Source organism: Nilaparvata lugens, chromosome 1 (genome assembly GCF_014356525.2).
Source record: "Nilaparvata lugens isolate BPH chromosome 1, ASM1435652v1, whole genome shotgun sequence".
Taxonomy (NCBI): domain Eukaryota; kingdom Metazoa; phylum Arthropoda; class Insecta; order Hemiptera; family Delphacidae; genus Nilaparvata; species Nilaparvata lugens.
The window spans coordinates 78,460,922-78,479,305 of NC_052504.1; the positions used below are offsets into that span (position 1 = coordinate 78,460,922).

The 18,384-nt window shown below is 34.1% G+C and overlaps 1 protein-coding gene across 1 annotated transcript; it reads left to right on the forward strand.

The window, feature by feature from the left end:
- Nucleotides 1-2,947: 2,947 nt before the first annotated feature.
- On the forward strand, nucleotides 2,948-18,351 carry LOC111059818 (sorting nexin-17). Its single transcript, XM_022347441.2, has 10 exons — nucleotides 2,948-3,372; nucleotides 6,559-6,751; nucleotides 7,413-7,588; nucleotides 8,447-8,537; nucleotides 9,208-9,292; nucleotides 9,987-10,149; nucleotides 11,319-11,525; nucleotides 13,488-13,670; nucleotides 14,171-14,290; nucleotides 14,770-18,351. The coding sequence occupies exons 1-10, from the start codon at nucleotides 3,313-3,315 to the stop codon at nucleotides 14,929-14,931; spliced, it is 1,440 nt and encodes a 479-aa protein (XP_022203133.2). The 5' UTR covers nucleotides 2,948-3,312; the 3' UTR covers nucleotides 14,932-18,351.
- The last annotated feature ends 33 nt before the right edge of the window (nucleotides 18,352-18,384 follow it).

Consider the following 18,384-nt stretch of genomic DNA (forward strand, 5'->3'; position numbering starts at 1 on the left):
AAGAGATATTCCGATAATTATAACTTGACAGATGAATAATCTGAATGCTAGCAAAATGGAAGACCATACATTCAAATGTCACCAACAAAACATCCAATAGTATATTTCACTATGCATCAAACTTCTCATACTTTCACGTCATATGGACTGTTTTTATTATATTGTATAATGGTATATATTTCATAAAAGTATATCAATATGTATCAATTATACATCAGCTAGTAAGATAAATAAATATTGATTATTTTAATTGAATTACTTGTGTTTACTAGTATAAGTATTCTAGAGCAGTAAAATAACAATTACATTTACATTACAAAATTAAGTTAAATTCAGTTATAGCCCTATTAACCGATTGATTATGCAATTCAGTGTTTGGCTGTGATGGATTACTGAACTAAGCCAAAATAAAATAGTTGATACTAATAGAGGGACATAACAGTGATCAAGCCTCAGCTGAAGGCTTTTTTCAAGGAGAATGGCCTGTTCTCCAACATGCAGTTTGGCTTCCGTGTTGCATGTTGGGAGATCGACAGTGGGGGCAGTAGACTATGCAGCTGAGCGGATTGATAGTGCCTTCGAGGATGGTGAGTCTCTTGCTCTGGCTCTGTGTAATCTGAGCAGAGCTTTCAACTGTGAGGACTATGGCATTCTACTCAGAAAGCTAAGTTGCTATGGGACTCTGTCTTTTCCATCTTGGGCTATACCTTTCTGAAAGGACTTAGCTTGTCTCCCTCAATGGTGCAAACTCCCAGACTCTTCCGGTGACTTTTGGAGTTCCTGAGGGATCAGTGCTAGGGCCTACACTTTTCCTAGTCATGATAAATGACCTTGACGATCATGTTTTCTCTCTGATGTTTGCGGATGATACATCTCTACTGTCGTCGGAAGCTGAGCTTGAGCGAGTTTTGGAGGAGTCGGCGGAGCATCTTTGATCTGCTACTTTGTGGTTCTTTGCTGATCGATTTAGCTGAATTAGGACAAGACCAAAAGAATCATCTGCAGCTTGTCACAAGAAGAACTACGTGACCCTCCGGATCCAGTGAAGCTGCGGGGTTTTGTCTTAGACTGGAAACTCAGCTGGAGCTGTCTTATACAGCAGGTTACCAGCCGACACTCCCGCATTTGCTTCCTGCTACTCAAGATGAGTGGCCTGGTGACTGAGAGGTAGGTATCGTGTGATGATGTATCATGCTCTATTTCATTGCTACATCACCTATAAATTGTGGCCCCACTTATGTGGGGTCACTCGGCAGGGGCTGCTGATGTCTAGAGACTGCAAAAGAGGACTGTACGAATCATAGCAGCGACCATCTCGACCACTGCAAGCCGATCTTAGCTTGCCTTGGTGTACTACCCAATGGTCGGCCATTACATCCTCCTGTGCTTAGTGTATGTCAATATGATACAACATAATGTGGCTGCCCGTAGTGCCATTCACTACCACAAAAACAGGTACCATGAGCTGTTGAATGTCCCCAGGAACGCATCTATCAATTGCACGCCAATAATTACAGGATTTCTGCCTTGAAATTATATAACAAGCTGCCTCTTAGTGTAAAGCAGATGGACTAGGCCATCTTGAGAAAAACAGTTAGGAAGCAGCTTTGGGACACATTGTAGTATTTAAATTAATGAGTGATAATTTGTCACTGGATTGCTGCCATCTGAATAGTTGTGTATTGAGTTTTATGACGCCATCAGTCCCACAAGTGTAGATAATAAAAGAAGCAAAAGGTACACATTACAGGTGTTTTCAAAATCAAATAAAGCATGACATCTAAACATAAAAGCAGAACAGAACAGAACACACACGCACACGTGATAGATGATAGTAAAAATCGATATTTTGACATTATTGATAGCTATCGAAATTATACTAACATGATAATGAGAGTCGATATTTTTGAAATAATACTTCCATGACAAATTTACCAATCAATTTTGTTGCTTTAGAAGCGATGCTCCTAGATTAATTATATTATTGTTATACCAGTGGCGGATCTACGGGGGGGGGGGGGGGCTTTCGGGCTCAAGCCCCCCCCAAAACGCCTAAATTTTTTTTTTGTAAGAATGTAAATTTTATACAAATATAATTAGTTTGAAGCTGGTAAAGTATATTCATTGGCAAGAATGACCTAATTCCACAACTACGTCTTCAATTGTATGATATCCGTTAACGTTAAATCCTTTTCATATTTTTAATCTGCCTTTTATTAACTTTAATGTATTTCATTATTAAATAAATAAACAAAACATCCTGAAAACTTTTACTGTGAAACACACGTTTTTACTCCATAAAACTTCAACAATTAACTTCATTAAATGTAAGCCCTTTCACAAAATTTTCCCCTGTTCAGCCCCCCCCAAAATAAAATTCTAGATCCGCCACTGGTTATACCTTATGCCTTTGTTTATATTTTATAGTTCACTACTTAAATTAATGGATATAGAAGTATTTTCCAAAGTTTTGAATATCGTATATTTTATCAAAATATCAATATCGATATTTTTTCAGCTGCATTTATGAAAATGGATATCGACTGCCAAACAGAGAAACATTGATGCTCGATCTCGATAATAGAAGACCGATGCTTGATATCGAAGTTCCGAAAAGAAGTACCAACTTGTGTTACTTATAATACAATTAATAAATTCAACGATGAATTTGCTCGGATAAAAAACATTTTTTTTAAATAATATTCTATACATCAATAACAGCAGAAGAAACTGTGAATTTTACATTTCTATTGTGATCTTAGGATTAGGAGGCCCACCTTTTCGTGAGGTAACCAACAGATCATGATTATCTTCTCATGACAACAAAAAATAACTATTCATATTCATTTTATTCAGATGTAAAAACACAGAATAGGTTGTAAAAACATAAAGGATCATTATTTTTCCAGACTGTACTGAAGCAGAGCCATGCAGCACAAGTACAGTCCAAGATCCCATTCAAGTTCATAGTTCATTGCTCCAAGTTTGACAGATAAGGAACAGCTGCTCTGTTTATGTTGAAAGTGGTATCAAAAGACAATGGTGAAGCAATTATTTTTAACTGCAAATGCGCTAAGAGTGTAGACAAACCGATTATCCTATTACACATCAATGTGCGCGCAGTCTTAAATATTTCAATATTAGTATCTTCAACATTTCAATGGATGATCAAACATGTGAAAGTGTTATTTCAATATGATTCTTTCTTTATCTCGAATCTCTTTGAATGAAGGATTTAGTTTTACAACGTTAATCAGATTATTTATCTTTTGATAAATAGATTTTATAGAAGGTAGTCACGTATTGTTGATTATGCATTTCTCAATACCTGATACTCAGGACATCAGTGAAGAAAGTGGTTCTTCGTATGTGGTAAGTTTTAACCTTATATATAATCAGTTAAGTTAATGGTTGCAATTTGCAACTAAATAGTAAAATATACGTTTAATATCATTCATAATTTCTACTCACTCTTCACTTTTTCAAGGATTATTGAATTGTCAATAATATTACAAGATAAAGTTGTTTTGTGTATGTCAAACATGCAATCTATCTAATCCAATTCAGATATTGCTTGTGACTTCTGAAAACTTGAATTGTTTTCCCACCTTCTTTTGTAATCTCTTCAAAGCCTTTGAAAGAATAGGCGCAGTGGTTGATAAAAACCTGATTCCAGAGCATGCGTGTTTGAGGCCTGGAAGGTCGTGTAGTATGCCCAGGTTACACTGTTGCCTAGCACACAATAGTGTTAACAATGGATGGGATATTATATCAGATGGAAGTATGGATTGGATATATCTGATATATTTGTGAATGCTCGGCTGGCCACTCGCTTTTGCTCGTCTTGTCTCTACAGACATTTTAGCGAAGGCAAGTAAAGGTGAGCGCTGACATTTTCAGGTACTCTACCTCACCTAGCGCATTGAATCTAACTATGAAAATAAGCTTGTGACAGGTAAAGCTTTCATTGAACTTTCATCGGCCTACCTCACAGTTACGTGGTCCACTAGAAGAACTGTTTTCGTCCGAACTAGCCTCGGCCGAAAGCTACCGAACTCGACCGAACGATCCCCCAACAAAGAAAGGAATGAAGTTCGTCAATTGCAACAGGTTCATACGGCCGTCTCCGGCCGATCAATTTTTTGATCCGAATTGAATGGGATTTTCCGGACGAACTAACTAGTCGAGCTAAGTCAACAACTAGAGCTCCTAACCCACAATTGTTCCACAGTCTTGTTTGTTTTTTGAAGTTGTTCTGTTTTATAAAGACGTTTTACAAGCATTATTTTATTTTAATGACGGCTGAAAATTCAACACATTATCATACTCTATAATAGTTGTGTCATAGTGTTCATCCTCAAATAACCCTCCAAGCCCCATGTGGGTTGGGGGAGCTTTGAGTCGATCATCGTAGGCACAAATTTGGGTCAAGAGGCTGAGTCGAGGGTGGCCAGACGCCCTAGAGGCAGTTTGGCGTCCCCTCTCTCAGCGGAAGGACCTACAAAAAGGCCAGGAGTAGAACTCACGTAGGTCACGAGTTTGTGAGTGGAGAGGCCAAAACTCACCACTGCTCAAAGAAGGGCGGCCATTCAAGCAAAACTTCTCGGGAGAGGTGAGGCTTTAGACCCTGCAGAGTTTCGGAGGGGCGAAAAGAAAAAACTCAAGAGACCAGTGATGGTTGAAAAACCAGGCACAAATGTGGGTCAAGAGGCTGAGTCAAGGGTGGCCGGGCGCCCTAGAGGCAACTTGGCCGCCCCTTCCTCAGCGGAAGGACCTACAAAGAAGGCCAGGAGTGGAACTCACGTAGGTCACGAGAACTAATCAGTCTGAAGAGACTGCCAAGCATATCACACTGGATTGCGACAAGGATTGAAACCAGGTGATGAATGGAATGTTAGTATAGGGAAAAACTCCTTGTTCTTGTAAAGGACATATGTATTGGTTTGCCTAACTAACATACTACTTGGGAACACAATAAGCTTCGGTTGACGTGTGGGGTTCTTTGAACCTTTGGATCCTTGAATCCGTCCCTTCAAAAACAATAAACCCTCCAAAGTCATAGTCATCAAACAATATCATTTCAAGTTTTTAAGATAAAATACTTCTACTTTATTGATATTCAGTCAATAGATAAATATTAAATAATGTTTTTTGTATGATTATATAAATATCATACATATCATAAATATCAATATCATTTTGTATTATGTAAATGAATGAATATCTGTGAATTTAAACAGTTATTTTAATGTGTTAGGAAAATCATGAGTTCATCTATTTTGTTACTAACAAAAAAACTAAGAGAAAAAAACTGAATTCAAGTGGAAAAATGTAGAAAATTCTACTAGTGTAGAATTAGAAAGTAGAAATAATTGTGTTATAATTGATGATTAGTAGGTACTTTCAAGTAGCATAATCTCATCGAAATCCATTTGATGGATGCAATTTACAGACTTTGTAAGTAAACACACAAAGATGAATCAGTTTCCCTATACTAACTAGCTTGCCACTTCACTTTCTGGCAACCAGCCAACTACTGAACTTGACTGACGAAAACTGTTCCAATGGACGGCCGAGTTGACGGCCGGCAGATTCGACCGATCCACCGGCCGAACGGATCGGTTGAATACGATTCCAGTGGACGGTTACCCTTAATCATAAAAGAGTGTTGTCTAAGCTCTACAATCTTACTTAAGACTATCGTCTAACAAGAACCATTTAAACAATCATTTAGAAGAAAATATTTTATGTAACTCTAATAGGTAAGAAGAGTTTGTGGAGAATGCAGAAAATTAGTTTACCTCAAGGTATTGTACTCTTTCCATTGCTGTACAATATCTACACCAATGACCATCTAATTTACTCGGAGCTCCATTTATGTGTTGATGATACAGGTCATGATATTTTTTCATATTAAAAAACAATTGAAAGTTGGTTCTCTAGACAATTATCAGCTTACTTTAAAAAAATGTTGAAGACAAATCCTCAAAAGACTTGAGTGCGTTTCACCTTAGAAATGGGGAGGCAAGGAGGAAACTGAACATCCAATGGTAGGGCACAACTCTTGAGCGTGCAGACTGTCCAAAGTAGCTAGGAGTCAAACTTGATTGGACTCTCAGATTCAAGTGTCACTATACAAGTTTGAAGGGCAAAATAGTTACTAGGAACAACATCCATCGAAAACTCACAGGATTATTCGGGGTGGCTCACTCAACGGTCTTGAGAACCCTGGCACTGCAGGAGAATATTGTGCTCCAGTACGGGACATGCAAGGGAAGTAAGCTTGAGTCATTCGGGCTGATTGTAACAGGTTGTTTGAGGTCCACATCTGTCAACAAAATTCATTCCATTGCTGGTAAAGATCCACCACCATTCTAAAGGAGAGTGAATACACAGAATGAGAAAGAGATACTGATCGGGGGGGGGGGGTAGTTAAAAAATCATTGTTCACAGGACGACAAATACACCGTACTGACATTAGTGTATTGTTGGTTTTGATTGCTCTCACTTTGTTGTAGGCTAATACTACTTTGTTGTATTGCGTTTTGTTTTCTTCAGGGATATAATATACATATCAATGGGATCTACCACTGCACGGTGAGATACAAACAATTGCACAATCTGAATGAACAGTTGAAGAAAATACATGGCGCTAACAATGTACCTGAATTCCCGCCAAAAAAGTTCCTTCCACTCTCCTCAAGTCAGTTGGAAGAGCGACGAGCTTATCTGGAAAAGTACATTCAGTCAGGTAAGTTGAACTTGTATGCTTTTCAACTACCGTGAGAAGTAAATTCTTGAAAAATGATGATAGTTATAAATCTAATTTATTATGAAATCTTTATCAGGCGGAGTTAGGACTTTCAAGTCCTCTCTATCGCTCAACCTCGAAAATAACAATAAATTATACCATCACAATTCAATTTATTCTATTATCACAATAAAAATAGAATAATTTCTTCACGATTTTGATAAAAAAGTACTCTAGGCAAGAAAGCGTTTTAATGTAACTATGAGTTACTTGTTACTTACTTACTTGTTGGTGTCTTCTCTTAAGTCATTGTCAGTTCATACACAACACATTTGTAGAAAAAATTAAGCAAGAATCGCCTAGTTGAACGCTCCATTCATTATACAGGCCACAAATGAGGATGGGAGACCGGATTACGAAGATTTGAATTATGAATTTGTTGAATACTGTGGAATAAACTCTGTTAATATTACAACTTTTTGGCTTTATATATAAGCTAGTTATATTAGTTGTGTCGGTGCCTTTAATACAGTACCATACTGATATATTTCATTAGAGATCCAACTGCTATTCCCTTATGGGAACCCGCAACACTTTCTTTATATAAATTTTGAATTTTATAAATAAATTTGTAATTTTAATTTTATAAACCGTTTTTCAGTGGGTCAAACGCCTCATCTGATGAATACAGAAATTTTCAACGGGTTTCTGTTCTCCGCTCAACAAGAATCGTTCCATGACAAGTGCCAACAAGTATCACTCGACGTCTTCCTAATGAATGGATATAAAATAACCATCGACGCCAATACTAATGAACGGACTGATCAAATTTTAGAGGTAACCCATCAATCATTATCACTGTTATTCCAATGTATTCGAAACTTGTTATAGTGAGGTCCACGTTATAATATCAGTGGAGAAAGATAGGAGAACAGCGTTGCATTATTTAATAATTAATTTTCATAATTGAGATTAACTATGTTTACAATTCTAAATTGTTGGAAACGATCTAGCAACTTCGTTGTAGAAAGGGATAGCGCCATCTGCTTTGTCGAATGATAGATAACGATAGCAACACCAATGTTAATCAAATACTGTCATAATAACGTGGACCTCACTATATATTATGAATGCCAGTAAATCATTTAAATAATATTTTGTTCATTTGCTCGATAGTTGTAATGACTTGGCAAACTACAAAGCAAACAAAATGCTCTGTAAATATTCCTAACAATAGAATAAAATTAAGTGGCTAATTTGATATTAAATGTAGTAAATAAGTGTACTTCATTTCCAACAGTTATCTGCACCTAATGATATGCTATTATTTGTTCAACGTTCCTAATTCTGATTTGTTCATCGCAATTCATATGGAATTTATTCTTTTTTGAGATTAGATCTATTTTGTAGTTTTTAAAGAAAATAATTTTATCAACTTGATTATTTTTAGGAAATTGGCTTGTAAGTTCAATTAAATTTCCTAAAACTTTGTAATTGAAAAAACAAATAAGCTATTTCAGCATTTTAGTATTATTTGTGCAAAATATTCATCAATAGAGTGTGGTTAAGCTACCTTGATCCCTTGAAATTACGTGATATTTTCTATTTTATGGTATCATGATGTCTGTTAATGTTAATCAATCTTTCTACAATCTCTAGAACAGTGTAAATGAATGAATTTGTTTCGATTTTCAGAAAGTTTGCTGCCATATCGGATTACCCACCAATTATATGTTCTATTTCTCTTTGTTCCTTATAAGCCGTGAAGATGATGGCGATATCATAAGTAAGTATTAAGTAGAGTATCACCTCTTTCTATTATTGGCTTTATCAATTAAATTTAAATTTATTAGGAATAACGTAATTGATTTTATTTTTGAGAAAATACTATTTTTGGGGAGTTCGATCACAGTAGGCATCAAATAATATGTGATAGCAATCGATATCTGATGAAATTCCGAATAAAACAGTATAAATCCTAATCAAAATATTGAATCTAAAACAATATCAACTTATTCCGGGTTCGAACCCAGATGTAACCATGGTCTAGCCAGGTCACTCCCGTGCTATTGGATGGGTACGTTAAACTGGCGGTCCCGGCTAGTATTTGAAGAGGCATGTTTTTGAGAATTTTTTGTTTATAATGAAGTTGAGTTGAGCAAAGATCTAACGTATTGAATATAAACTATAAATCAAAAACGTTGAAACGTATTGAAATCGTATTCTTTTTTTAACATTAAAACAGTTGGGTAGCTTACCTTATCAATGGAGTAATTGATAATAATAAAACCAGTTATTAAATGAGAATTTAATGCAAATTTTTTATCATCATTATCCTCTCGTTTGGCTGTTTTCTACGGAAAACTTGGTTTTAAAGAAATATTTTTATGTTACAATAATTTTTTTGTCAAGTTTTTGACAAAAAATTTTCATCAATTTCTTCTTTTACTTTTCAGTTACAAGAAAGTTGCAAAATTTCGAATCTCCTTACATATCAAAGAAGTCTCTTCAGGGCAACCATAGAATCTTCCTGCGGAAAAGGTTAGTCTGCTATTCATATCCCTATTCTAAAGGCTGAAGTTGAATGAGTTTATTCCTCTGTAGGCTCACTTACAATAGCCAGAAAACAATTGTTTTTCATACAAATTTAATATGATTTAAGATGCCTCCACACTTACAGATTGGCCGCATAGGCGAAAATATTGAATTTTATATTATTGGCTAAAAATGTGTTGGCCTCATAATTTGTTCCAAACGATGTGATAATCAGCCTCCAGCCAGGCTAAAGTTCATATCTCTCACATGCGGAGACGTTTTCATTCAAAATCAGCATAAATTAAGAATTTGTATTTCGAAGAAAAATAAACTAAAATGAACATGCCGAGCTCGACGACTGTATAAATGTAGTAGGTAGAATAGAATGACTGCCTTTATTTTACTTAGATTAATCAATGTAATAGATGTAGCCAATGTATTTTCGTATGTGACTGTTTTTGTGCCATCATAATAATGGTGTTTTCTGTTGCCAAAAATTTACATTTATCGACTTTTTCTATGGAGTAACAATAGGAGTAAATTTCTGTCAATATTTTTCATAAATTCATCATCTCTGAGATTTGAGTTAGAAATTGGTACAATTAGAAAGCATTTTTTCATCAATTCGGTCATCATCTTGAAGTTTATGAACTGTTGACTGTTGAAGAGAATTAATTTTGATGAAGCTGTATTGTTTTAGCTATTGGGATCCTGGCTACGATGTGGAGATAATGACTGACAAAGTGGGTTTGAATCTTCTCTATACTCAGACTGTTTCTGATGTGGAGAGAGGTTGGATTGTCTGCAGTAAAGATACCAGCTCGCACCTTGCCACTCTTCAAGCTACTGGAGCAAAGAAACAGGTCATTTCAACAACAATAATGCCATACTTAATTTTTCCACCCCGAAAATACCAGACATTTTGAATTTGGGGTCAAATGTATTTATTATGTATTCTATTTGCCGAGGATGATGTCTACATAATTTCCGAGATTTTCCTTGGGCAATGAAATGGAATTAAATGAAAATATTCGATATCAGGCGGAGTCAGGGCTTGAAAGTCTCCCCTACCTGTAAACCTCTCAAACTTCTAATGGAAGTGGTAATTTATTTATTCACCCATTAATTAGATACACACATTCAATGATTGGTAATGAAAAACAGGCTTAGTCCTTACTATTTCATTCCCGAATTTTGATTTCAAGGCCTCTTTTCTTTCCCTTGGACACATTTTTCGTGTTTTCCAAGAATCTAATACAATTAGAATATCCAATAATTCAGTCATGAGTAGAAATTATTCAACACGGTCAATTCATTAGCTATAGCGAAAGCTACGTTTACACTATGTAGCTGGAGAGCTATATAGCTCTACTATATTGCAGAGCTATACAGTATAAAGTTTAAATCTGCTAGAAGTAGATTTAACGCTAATTTTATGTAGCAGAGCTATATGTAGCTCTGCTAGATGTAGCTCTGCTATAATCAACTTTGATGCCATTACTTGTAGCAGAGCTACATATAGTTTGGGATAAACCGGTATTCGCTGCTCAGTTCCCAGCTAGCAAACAGCACTAAACAGCTGCAAACAGCAGTAAACAGCTGCTGCATCCTTCCTTCAAGGACAGAGCAGCTACATCTAGCTCTGCTACAAACAAAAATTGATATGTAGCAGAGCTACATATATCTCAGATTCTTTTTGATGTTTACCGAAAATTTTGGTTAGCTCATTTTCTGCTATATAGCTGAGAAAATAGGCTTAAAACTGCTTTATAGCCAGGCTATATAGCAGATCTCCAGTGCCACGTTTTGAACTTGTAGCTACATAGCATGTAGCTCTGCTACATAGTGTGAACCCAGCTTAAGCTGTTAATGTTCAAAATAACACTATAATATACAGTAGAGCAACGACTATCCGGACAATGGCTATCCGGATACTGTAATGCATCAATTAGTTTGGATAATCGTTGCTCTACTGTATTCTATTTTCATAAATTCCCAATACTTTAATAACTTACCTGTTGTATTTTTACAGTATTTGGATGTTGCAAGAACACTAAAATACTACGGCTACGTACAGTTCCAACCGTGTACCTGCGATTATCCGTATCCTGGTGCAGCTGTGATCGTCAGTGCTGGCTACAGAGAACTCAATTTGCGGGTCACATTGGACAATGGAGAAATCAAAGAAGGCTGCTTCAAAGTAACTCGTATGAGGTGCTGGCGTATCACAACGCACAATGTCAGTGTTTGTTTCTATTATTATCCTCCTAATAAAATATTTAGAATTTATTAATTCTTCATTGGCATTCGAAGTATATTCCCAAAGTCACACTATCTTTCTCTCTCCTTCATCAAGTAATGATTGAAATTATTCAAATTATATAAAAGATAGAAAATGTTTTATTAACAATCCCGTATTTGAAATTCTTTTGCTTTAGTATGCAAACATTAATTGCTATCTTGTGTTATATTTTTATACTTTTTCTGATAACTTTAAAGTTTTGTGATTTCTGCAATGCTTTATAAATTCCCTTTTTTAACTGAATATAATTTTGTCTATTTTATGTAATATGTTCTGATATAAATCGTTTATGAACCGATTTGATAATTTGTTGAGCTTCTAAGAAATTGTTGCAACCTATTTGATCACAATGCTATGAATTCAATCGCCAATAATTATTATTGAATCGTTCGAATATATTTTGAGAATGCTGATACTTTGTTTATCAGTTTAGTGTTCTGTACTAAATGAGGAAAACTAGACTATCATGGAATGAGTGGTGTATCAAATTACAGAGATAACGGTGGGGAATCCAATGTTTCGTACAAATGACATACAAGATATAACACCACAAATTAAAAAAAGTTCATTTCATTTTTCTCATTCAATGCATTCACAGATACAGATTGGCCATCAACCGGAAATTCTTCTTGATTTTTTTAAAATTACTAATTAATAATGTATTCATAAATTAATGCTTAACTTCAAATGCAATTGTATTATTGTATCAGTAATATTATTATCATAGCCATAGTGGTGTATGGGACCATTATACTAAATTACGAACTATTAAAAAAAGCAACTCTCGTTGGAAATAGAAAATCAAGATGCCGTACTTCAAAATTATGAACCAATACTATTACAATACTAGCTGGCCCGGAGAACTTCGTGCCGCCAAATAGTTTAATGCATCTCATATGACAAACTTTAGCTGGATGCACACCTGAGGAGGCGCGATGCGGCATTTTATTTATATAGATAATTTTCGAACAAAAATAAATAATTTACTAAAAATCAATTAATCCTGAACACCGAAGACAGTACAATTATTCGAACAAAGCAATGTATTTAGAGCATGTAAGTCTTTAACCTGAGGCCGCATTGCTGGATGGTTACACACAGCACAGTCATTTTGTTTTTAATCAGGGCGTTTAGAATAAAATACATGGGCGGTTATAGAGCAGCAGACACTCTTGTCTACTATCTACCGACGGCTGTTGTATGACGCAATGTTTATAACAGCTGATTTTTATTTCTGTGTGTGGCAAGCTCACAAATCTTCTTCCATAAGGATTACATGTAAAATTTGAAGGACGGTAGGAAAGAGTCCTGAAGTCGGATTATAAATTTGATAGGCCATAAACCTGGTCCAGAACATAATGAACACAACTAAAAAAAATCATCAAATTCGGTGCACACATGAAAAAGTTATTGAACGTCAGAATTTGCGGCTCGGTTTTTATTTATATAGATTACCAATAACATAGGGTAACTTCAAGCAAGCAAGAAAACTGTCCATTTTTGAAGAGAAATGATGATGATGATGATATCACTTGACTTTCATTCTGTCATTTTTTAGATAGTTATATTGTGATTGAGAAGTAGATGAAATTTTTTTTGGAAATAAAATTAATATAGGAGTCAAATGATTAGGAACCGAAGTATTTTCAATAATACCGTAGCTCTTGCCAGTTCCAGGAGGTATTAAAATTGTTTTAATCCGCAGTTGTACTAGCCCGAGACCAAAACAAGTAAAATATCAATAAATGAATAGTCTATATATTTCACTTATAACAATATTATTATTATTATTATTATTATTATTATTATTATTATTATTATTATTATTATATTCTACCTAAATAGTTTTATATCCTTCTCATCAAACTTATTTGAATCCACATTTATTTAAAATTGCAGGAGAGAATAGAGGACGGACAGCGTAAGGAACAAGTTCTAGAATTGGGATTCGAATATCTGATGGCGAGAGACAAGCTGCAGTGGATCACCATAACCAGTAACCAGGCAATACTCATATCTGTGTGCTTGCAGTCCATTGTTGACGAGCTTCTACTCAAGAAAACTGGCATGAAGTTCAATCAGGTACATTAATACCCAACAAGATACCCAAGATGTATTTATTATTCATTTATGAGAAAATAATAAGTTGAAAAGAAACAATTTTTTTCTTGTAAACGGGATACATAGAAATAGTATAAAGCCATGTTCCAATGAGACGTGAACCATGCATTCGTGGAGTACGCTCCATGGGAACGACGCGTAGTGAGTTTAACTCTCACGCAACCAGTAGTTAGGATATGACTGGTCACTCTTCGTATTAGACCGGTTTAATTTTCATTCTTAACTGTACTTACAACAGCTGACATTTTTTGTATTTCTGGCTGAAGTTTTGTCTGTTCTGAGGTAAACTGAACCCATAAGATAGACAGGCCACACCCTACGACTGGTGTGGCCCAACAAAAGTGTGTTCATAAGTGTGCGTCGCATTGTTATCAATTTATTTCTCGAAAAATCGGTTTTCAATAAAATAAATAGGTTACTTGATAACTTATATTGTTTTTAAGATTCATTTGTTGTTTCAGCGCAACGAAGATGCTAGATTCGAAGGTGAAGCATTCAATTACATGAAGCGAGATGGCAGCAGTCAACGAATTAGCTTGAGCTTGAGTCAGTCCAGTTCAAGTCTTTCTGATGGACATCCAGTAAGTTAACCGTTTACAAATAATCGTAAAATTCTGGAATTTATTATTGCTATTGAAAAATTCATACATGTTCAACTATACTGTACCATTACGGGGCAGCGATGGTTTTGTGGTCGCGCTGATAAACCATCGATAAGATGAGTTGAGCTCCATGCGCCTGCTACTCCCGTTTTAAGGGCTGAACTCCTCAAATACCATGAGTTTGAAATTCGCTTCTCTGTGGTTCGGAACCCACCTAAAGCTGTAGATCCACTCATCTCTCATTATCATCCGTCTCATTACTCACGCACAAGCTCTGAGCTCATGTGGGCATAATCCTCAGCGAAGAAAAAATATTCGCATGAATGGTAAAACTCTTGAATCTGTGGTTAAAACGGAAAATAGATCGCTACGAAATTTTTTAACAAATTTTTGTAATCAATATGTATCTACCTGATGTAAAAACTCATCTCTAATCACTGATGTTTGAATATTTTCAGGATTCAACCCCGAAATCACCAGTCAGAAACAGTGAGCCGACGCTTTCTATAAGGAAATTATCGGACAAATTATCAGCAATCAATTTGAAGCAAACAGTAAACAGGGTTCAACCTCTCATGGAAAACGACGCATTCGAAGGAATTGGGGATGATGATCTCTAATTGGTTATTTAATTGCTCATGTTTTTATTAATTTTTGCATTTATAATGGTTCAAAAATATTTTAGATGTTTATTTATAACGATTTGACAATGATAGCAGGTCTAAGATTAGGTATATAATTTTTTTATGTATTGTATTTTAATCGTCTGCATATTCCAACGTTATTATAAACTAAATACTCTTTGTCACCTTCATTTTGTAAATATTTTGCATGATACATCTAATCTGTTTATACTGGTTTCATGTGTAGCTGACTTGATGGTGGTGAGGTATAGTCATTATTTTTCAAATTGTAAAGCTTTGTAAATTGTGTAGGAGCCAATAAAAAAACTCCCTTTCAATCTGAACAAGTTAATCAAACTTAATATTTTTTATAATGATAAAAACTTATGAACTTTTCTTGAGATCCTACCTTTTCATTTTATACTACCAACAATAAAGGCGTTTTCTTAATATCTCATCAAATCTTGCGTCCAATCATACTTTGTTCTATTGAGTGCCTTTTCAATAAAAAATTCAGCTTCATAGTTTTCATAATGCGTCATAGTAGGGAAACTCAAATCTATTTTTGGAAATGCAAAACTGATTATGCTTCATTGAAATATGAATTTAATGCGATAAAATTGCATGCTTGCTATGAAAAATATAATGTAGTAAATTTGTGTTCTTCCATATCACACAGAGTAGCCTACTTCTAAAAGTGGTTAGTAAAACTGTGCATGGTGCAAACCACTGAATTGTTTTCCAAGGTTTTTTCTTGGGAGATCTTTTCGTCATTTTATTGGCATCGTGTCAAAATCATATCATCCTGTCATTTTTTAATTATTCTCAATGATGAAAATTTATATTTGCTATAAAAATAGTTTCTGAGTTTTTAGTTGGATTAATAGTCTTATTAATTGTATTTACATTTTGAATATATCCTAAAACAAAAGTTATTGCAATCACAATAAAATATTCCTGTTATCCAGACATAAGTCATATTTAAACTAATTTCATGTTATACTAATCAAACATTGACCTTGGCACCACTTAGTTGAAAGTGGCTCACCAAAAAATGTGTCCAATCTTTTGGTATCTAGAGTGAAGGGTGAATCAATATTTTGGAAAGTACCTATCGAAAGTTTGAAGTATTAATTGTTTTTCTTGGCAGGATTACTATTTTTAAAGGTGCTGTATCTTTATGACGATGGAGAAAACACCATCTTAATTTCTGCATTATCAAAATAAGTGGTAGGCCTAATAGCTGCCCACGCTCTTAATTTCTTCTGACAATTTAAATACCATTTAATTACAATACTATACAATCATAATTAATCAATTATCTCTATGAATGCAGGTGCGTTAACGAGAGTGAGTGAGATTTAATACATTAACTATCAAAATATTTACAAAAAGGTCAGTTTAATAAATAATATGCAATGTCATTGTTTTATAACAGGTATCTTTTAGATCGCTCAATGAAATACCAAATGCGTCCATAATTTTATAATATAATGTGTAATATTTCATACATTTAATCCTCTTCTACGTTCCTTTTCCTAGAACTTCCAAAATATGATGTAATAAAATTATTAGAAAAGAATCGTGGTTCTAAAACAGTCCTACTTTGTACTAATCCAACTTTTTTCGTTTTCACCTTGGTACCTATAATTTAAAAGTGGCCAACAGGCTATTGGCTTTTAGGCTAACCGAAAAGAAGAAAGAAGCTAAGTTGCCAGCGCCAGCTTTTACACGTGAAAATTTATTTGTAAATCAGTCAGAAAATTGTAAAATTAAAAGGAGTACAAAAGATATATTTATGTTCATTTGAAGTACAAATTTGTTAATAGTTAATGAAAATGACAGTACTTAAGCCAAGTCTGTTTACTACTATGATGTTTTAAAAACGGTACAATACACTCAGTAAGAAACACTAATATCGCACAGTTATGTGTAACATTCATAAAGTCCTGTATTCCAAATTGTCCAGTATTTCAACTTTTCGTTATTTGTGTTTACTATCTAAAATTATCAAAACATTTCGAATAATATAAACTTATTACCATTCAAAAGGAAACATAATCTTTCCTTTTACCTTTTAAACAATTAAGACAGAACCTTCTAGGGTATGTTTATCCAATTTTATAGACAAGACAAATTGAAACCCAGCCGATCTGTGGAACTTACATAGTTATATTTTGGTTATTAAAAAAACATCATTTTTAACTAGTGTATTAAAATATTTTCCCAATATAACACATTGCGATACTTCTAGTTTCTCAATTTTAAAAAATTAGGCAATTTGAGTGTAATTGTAGATTACTTCCGTGTAAAATACTCGTCAATATGAATTCCTGTAAAATTATATTCACCGTCGAGGTTTCGATTTGAAACTTTCGTTCTCGAAATTTAAAGTTTTTATTTCGTAAAAAGATTTTAAAATATGCCAATGTAATATGTTACTGAATATTGTGAGATACTTTGGAAGTACAGTGTATTAATAATTACAAAAATTTACGTTCTTGTCATATCACCCACACAACTGAAATGCTTGAAATCTTCAAAATTTGTTCCATAAAATGAGTTATTAGCAAAACCTGTAAGTTAGTATAAATTATGTGATAATTTTATTTTTATATTATGTGACAAACTTGAATTTCATCAAAAGTGTGCCAAGTATCAATCAAAGCAAACTGAACATTTTGGACTGAGAATGTTACAAATGGATCTTCGAATTTTGTAGACTATTTAAAACTGTGAATCTGTAATACATTAAATTTAATATGTAAATTATTGCTGAGTTAAGTGATAAATAACTAACTGAACTTTTCGAGGGTTGTTTTAATAATGGTGCTGTGAACATATACCGTACAAATTATATTATTTATTAATTATTCATTGCTCTCTTATATGTTATTTATTGTAACTTTGTTTTCCCCCAAATCTTATTTAAACATTTACAGAAACTTCTAGACTTGGGTGCAATAACTAACTATTTACAAAAACCTTGAACCTTGGCAAACAAAAATAGATTCAACAGGGGTATTAATAAACATGTACTCAAATATGTTGATTATGATTTTCCTAGCATTTCAACCAATTAAAATGTTTGTTCTCTCCTATAATTTATAACATTCCTTTGTGGTCTAGTGAAATGCATTTCTTAACTTTGACACACGGATGGCTCTGTCTGATTGAAACATTCTCAATACCTAAAATACTTATAATGTAATTCATTTCATTATTTATTGCAAATAATTAAATCTATTCGTCTAATTACATCAGACGTAATGGAATGATAAACTATTTCAAATGTTTAAAAGTTTCTGTTTGTTAATTCTATTTTATATTGTACAAATTTTCTAAATGTATTGTAAAATATCAATAAGTCATTGAATGTATTACTTGTGACTAAATAAAGTATTTTTACTTTTGCAAGTGCTTTTACTCAATACTCAAGTGTAAAAAATT

Bases quoted from the DNA above. Each gene is read 5' to 3' on its own strand.
- LOC111059818 (XM_022347441.2), top strand. From the start codon at position 3,313: ATGCATTTCTCAATACCTGATACTCAGGACATCAGTGAAGAAAGTGGT. The intron at 3,373-6,558 runs GTAAGTTTTAAC...TGTTTTCTTCAG, and splicing joins AAAGTGGTTCTTCGTATGTG to GGATATAATATACATATCAA. The intron at 8,538-9,207 runs GTAAGTATTAAG...TTTACTTTTCAG, and splicing joins AGATGATGGCGATATCATAA to TTACAAGAAAGTTGCAAAAT.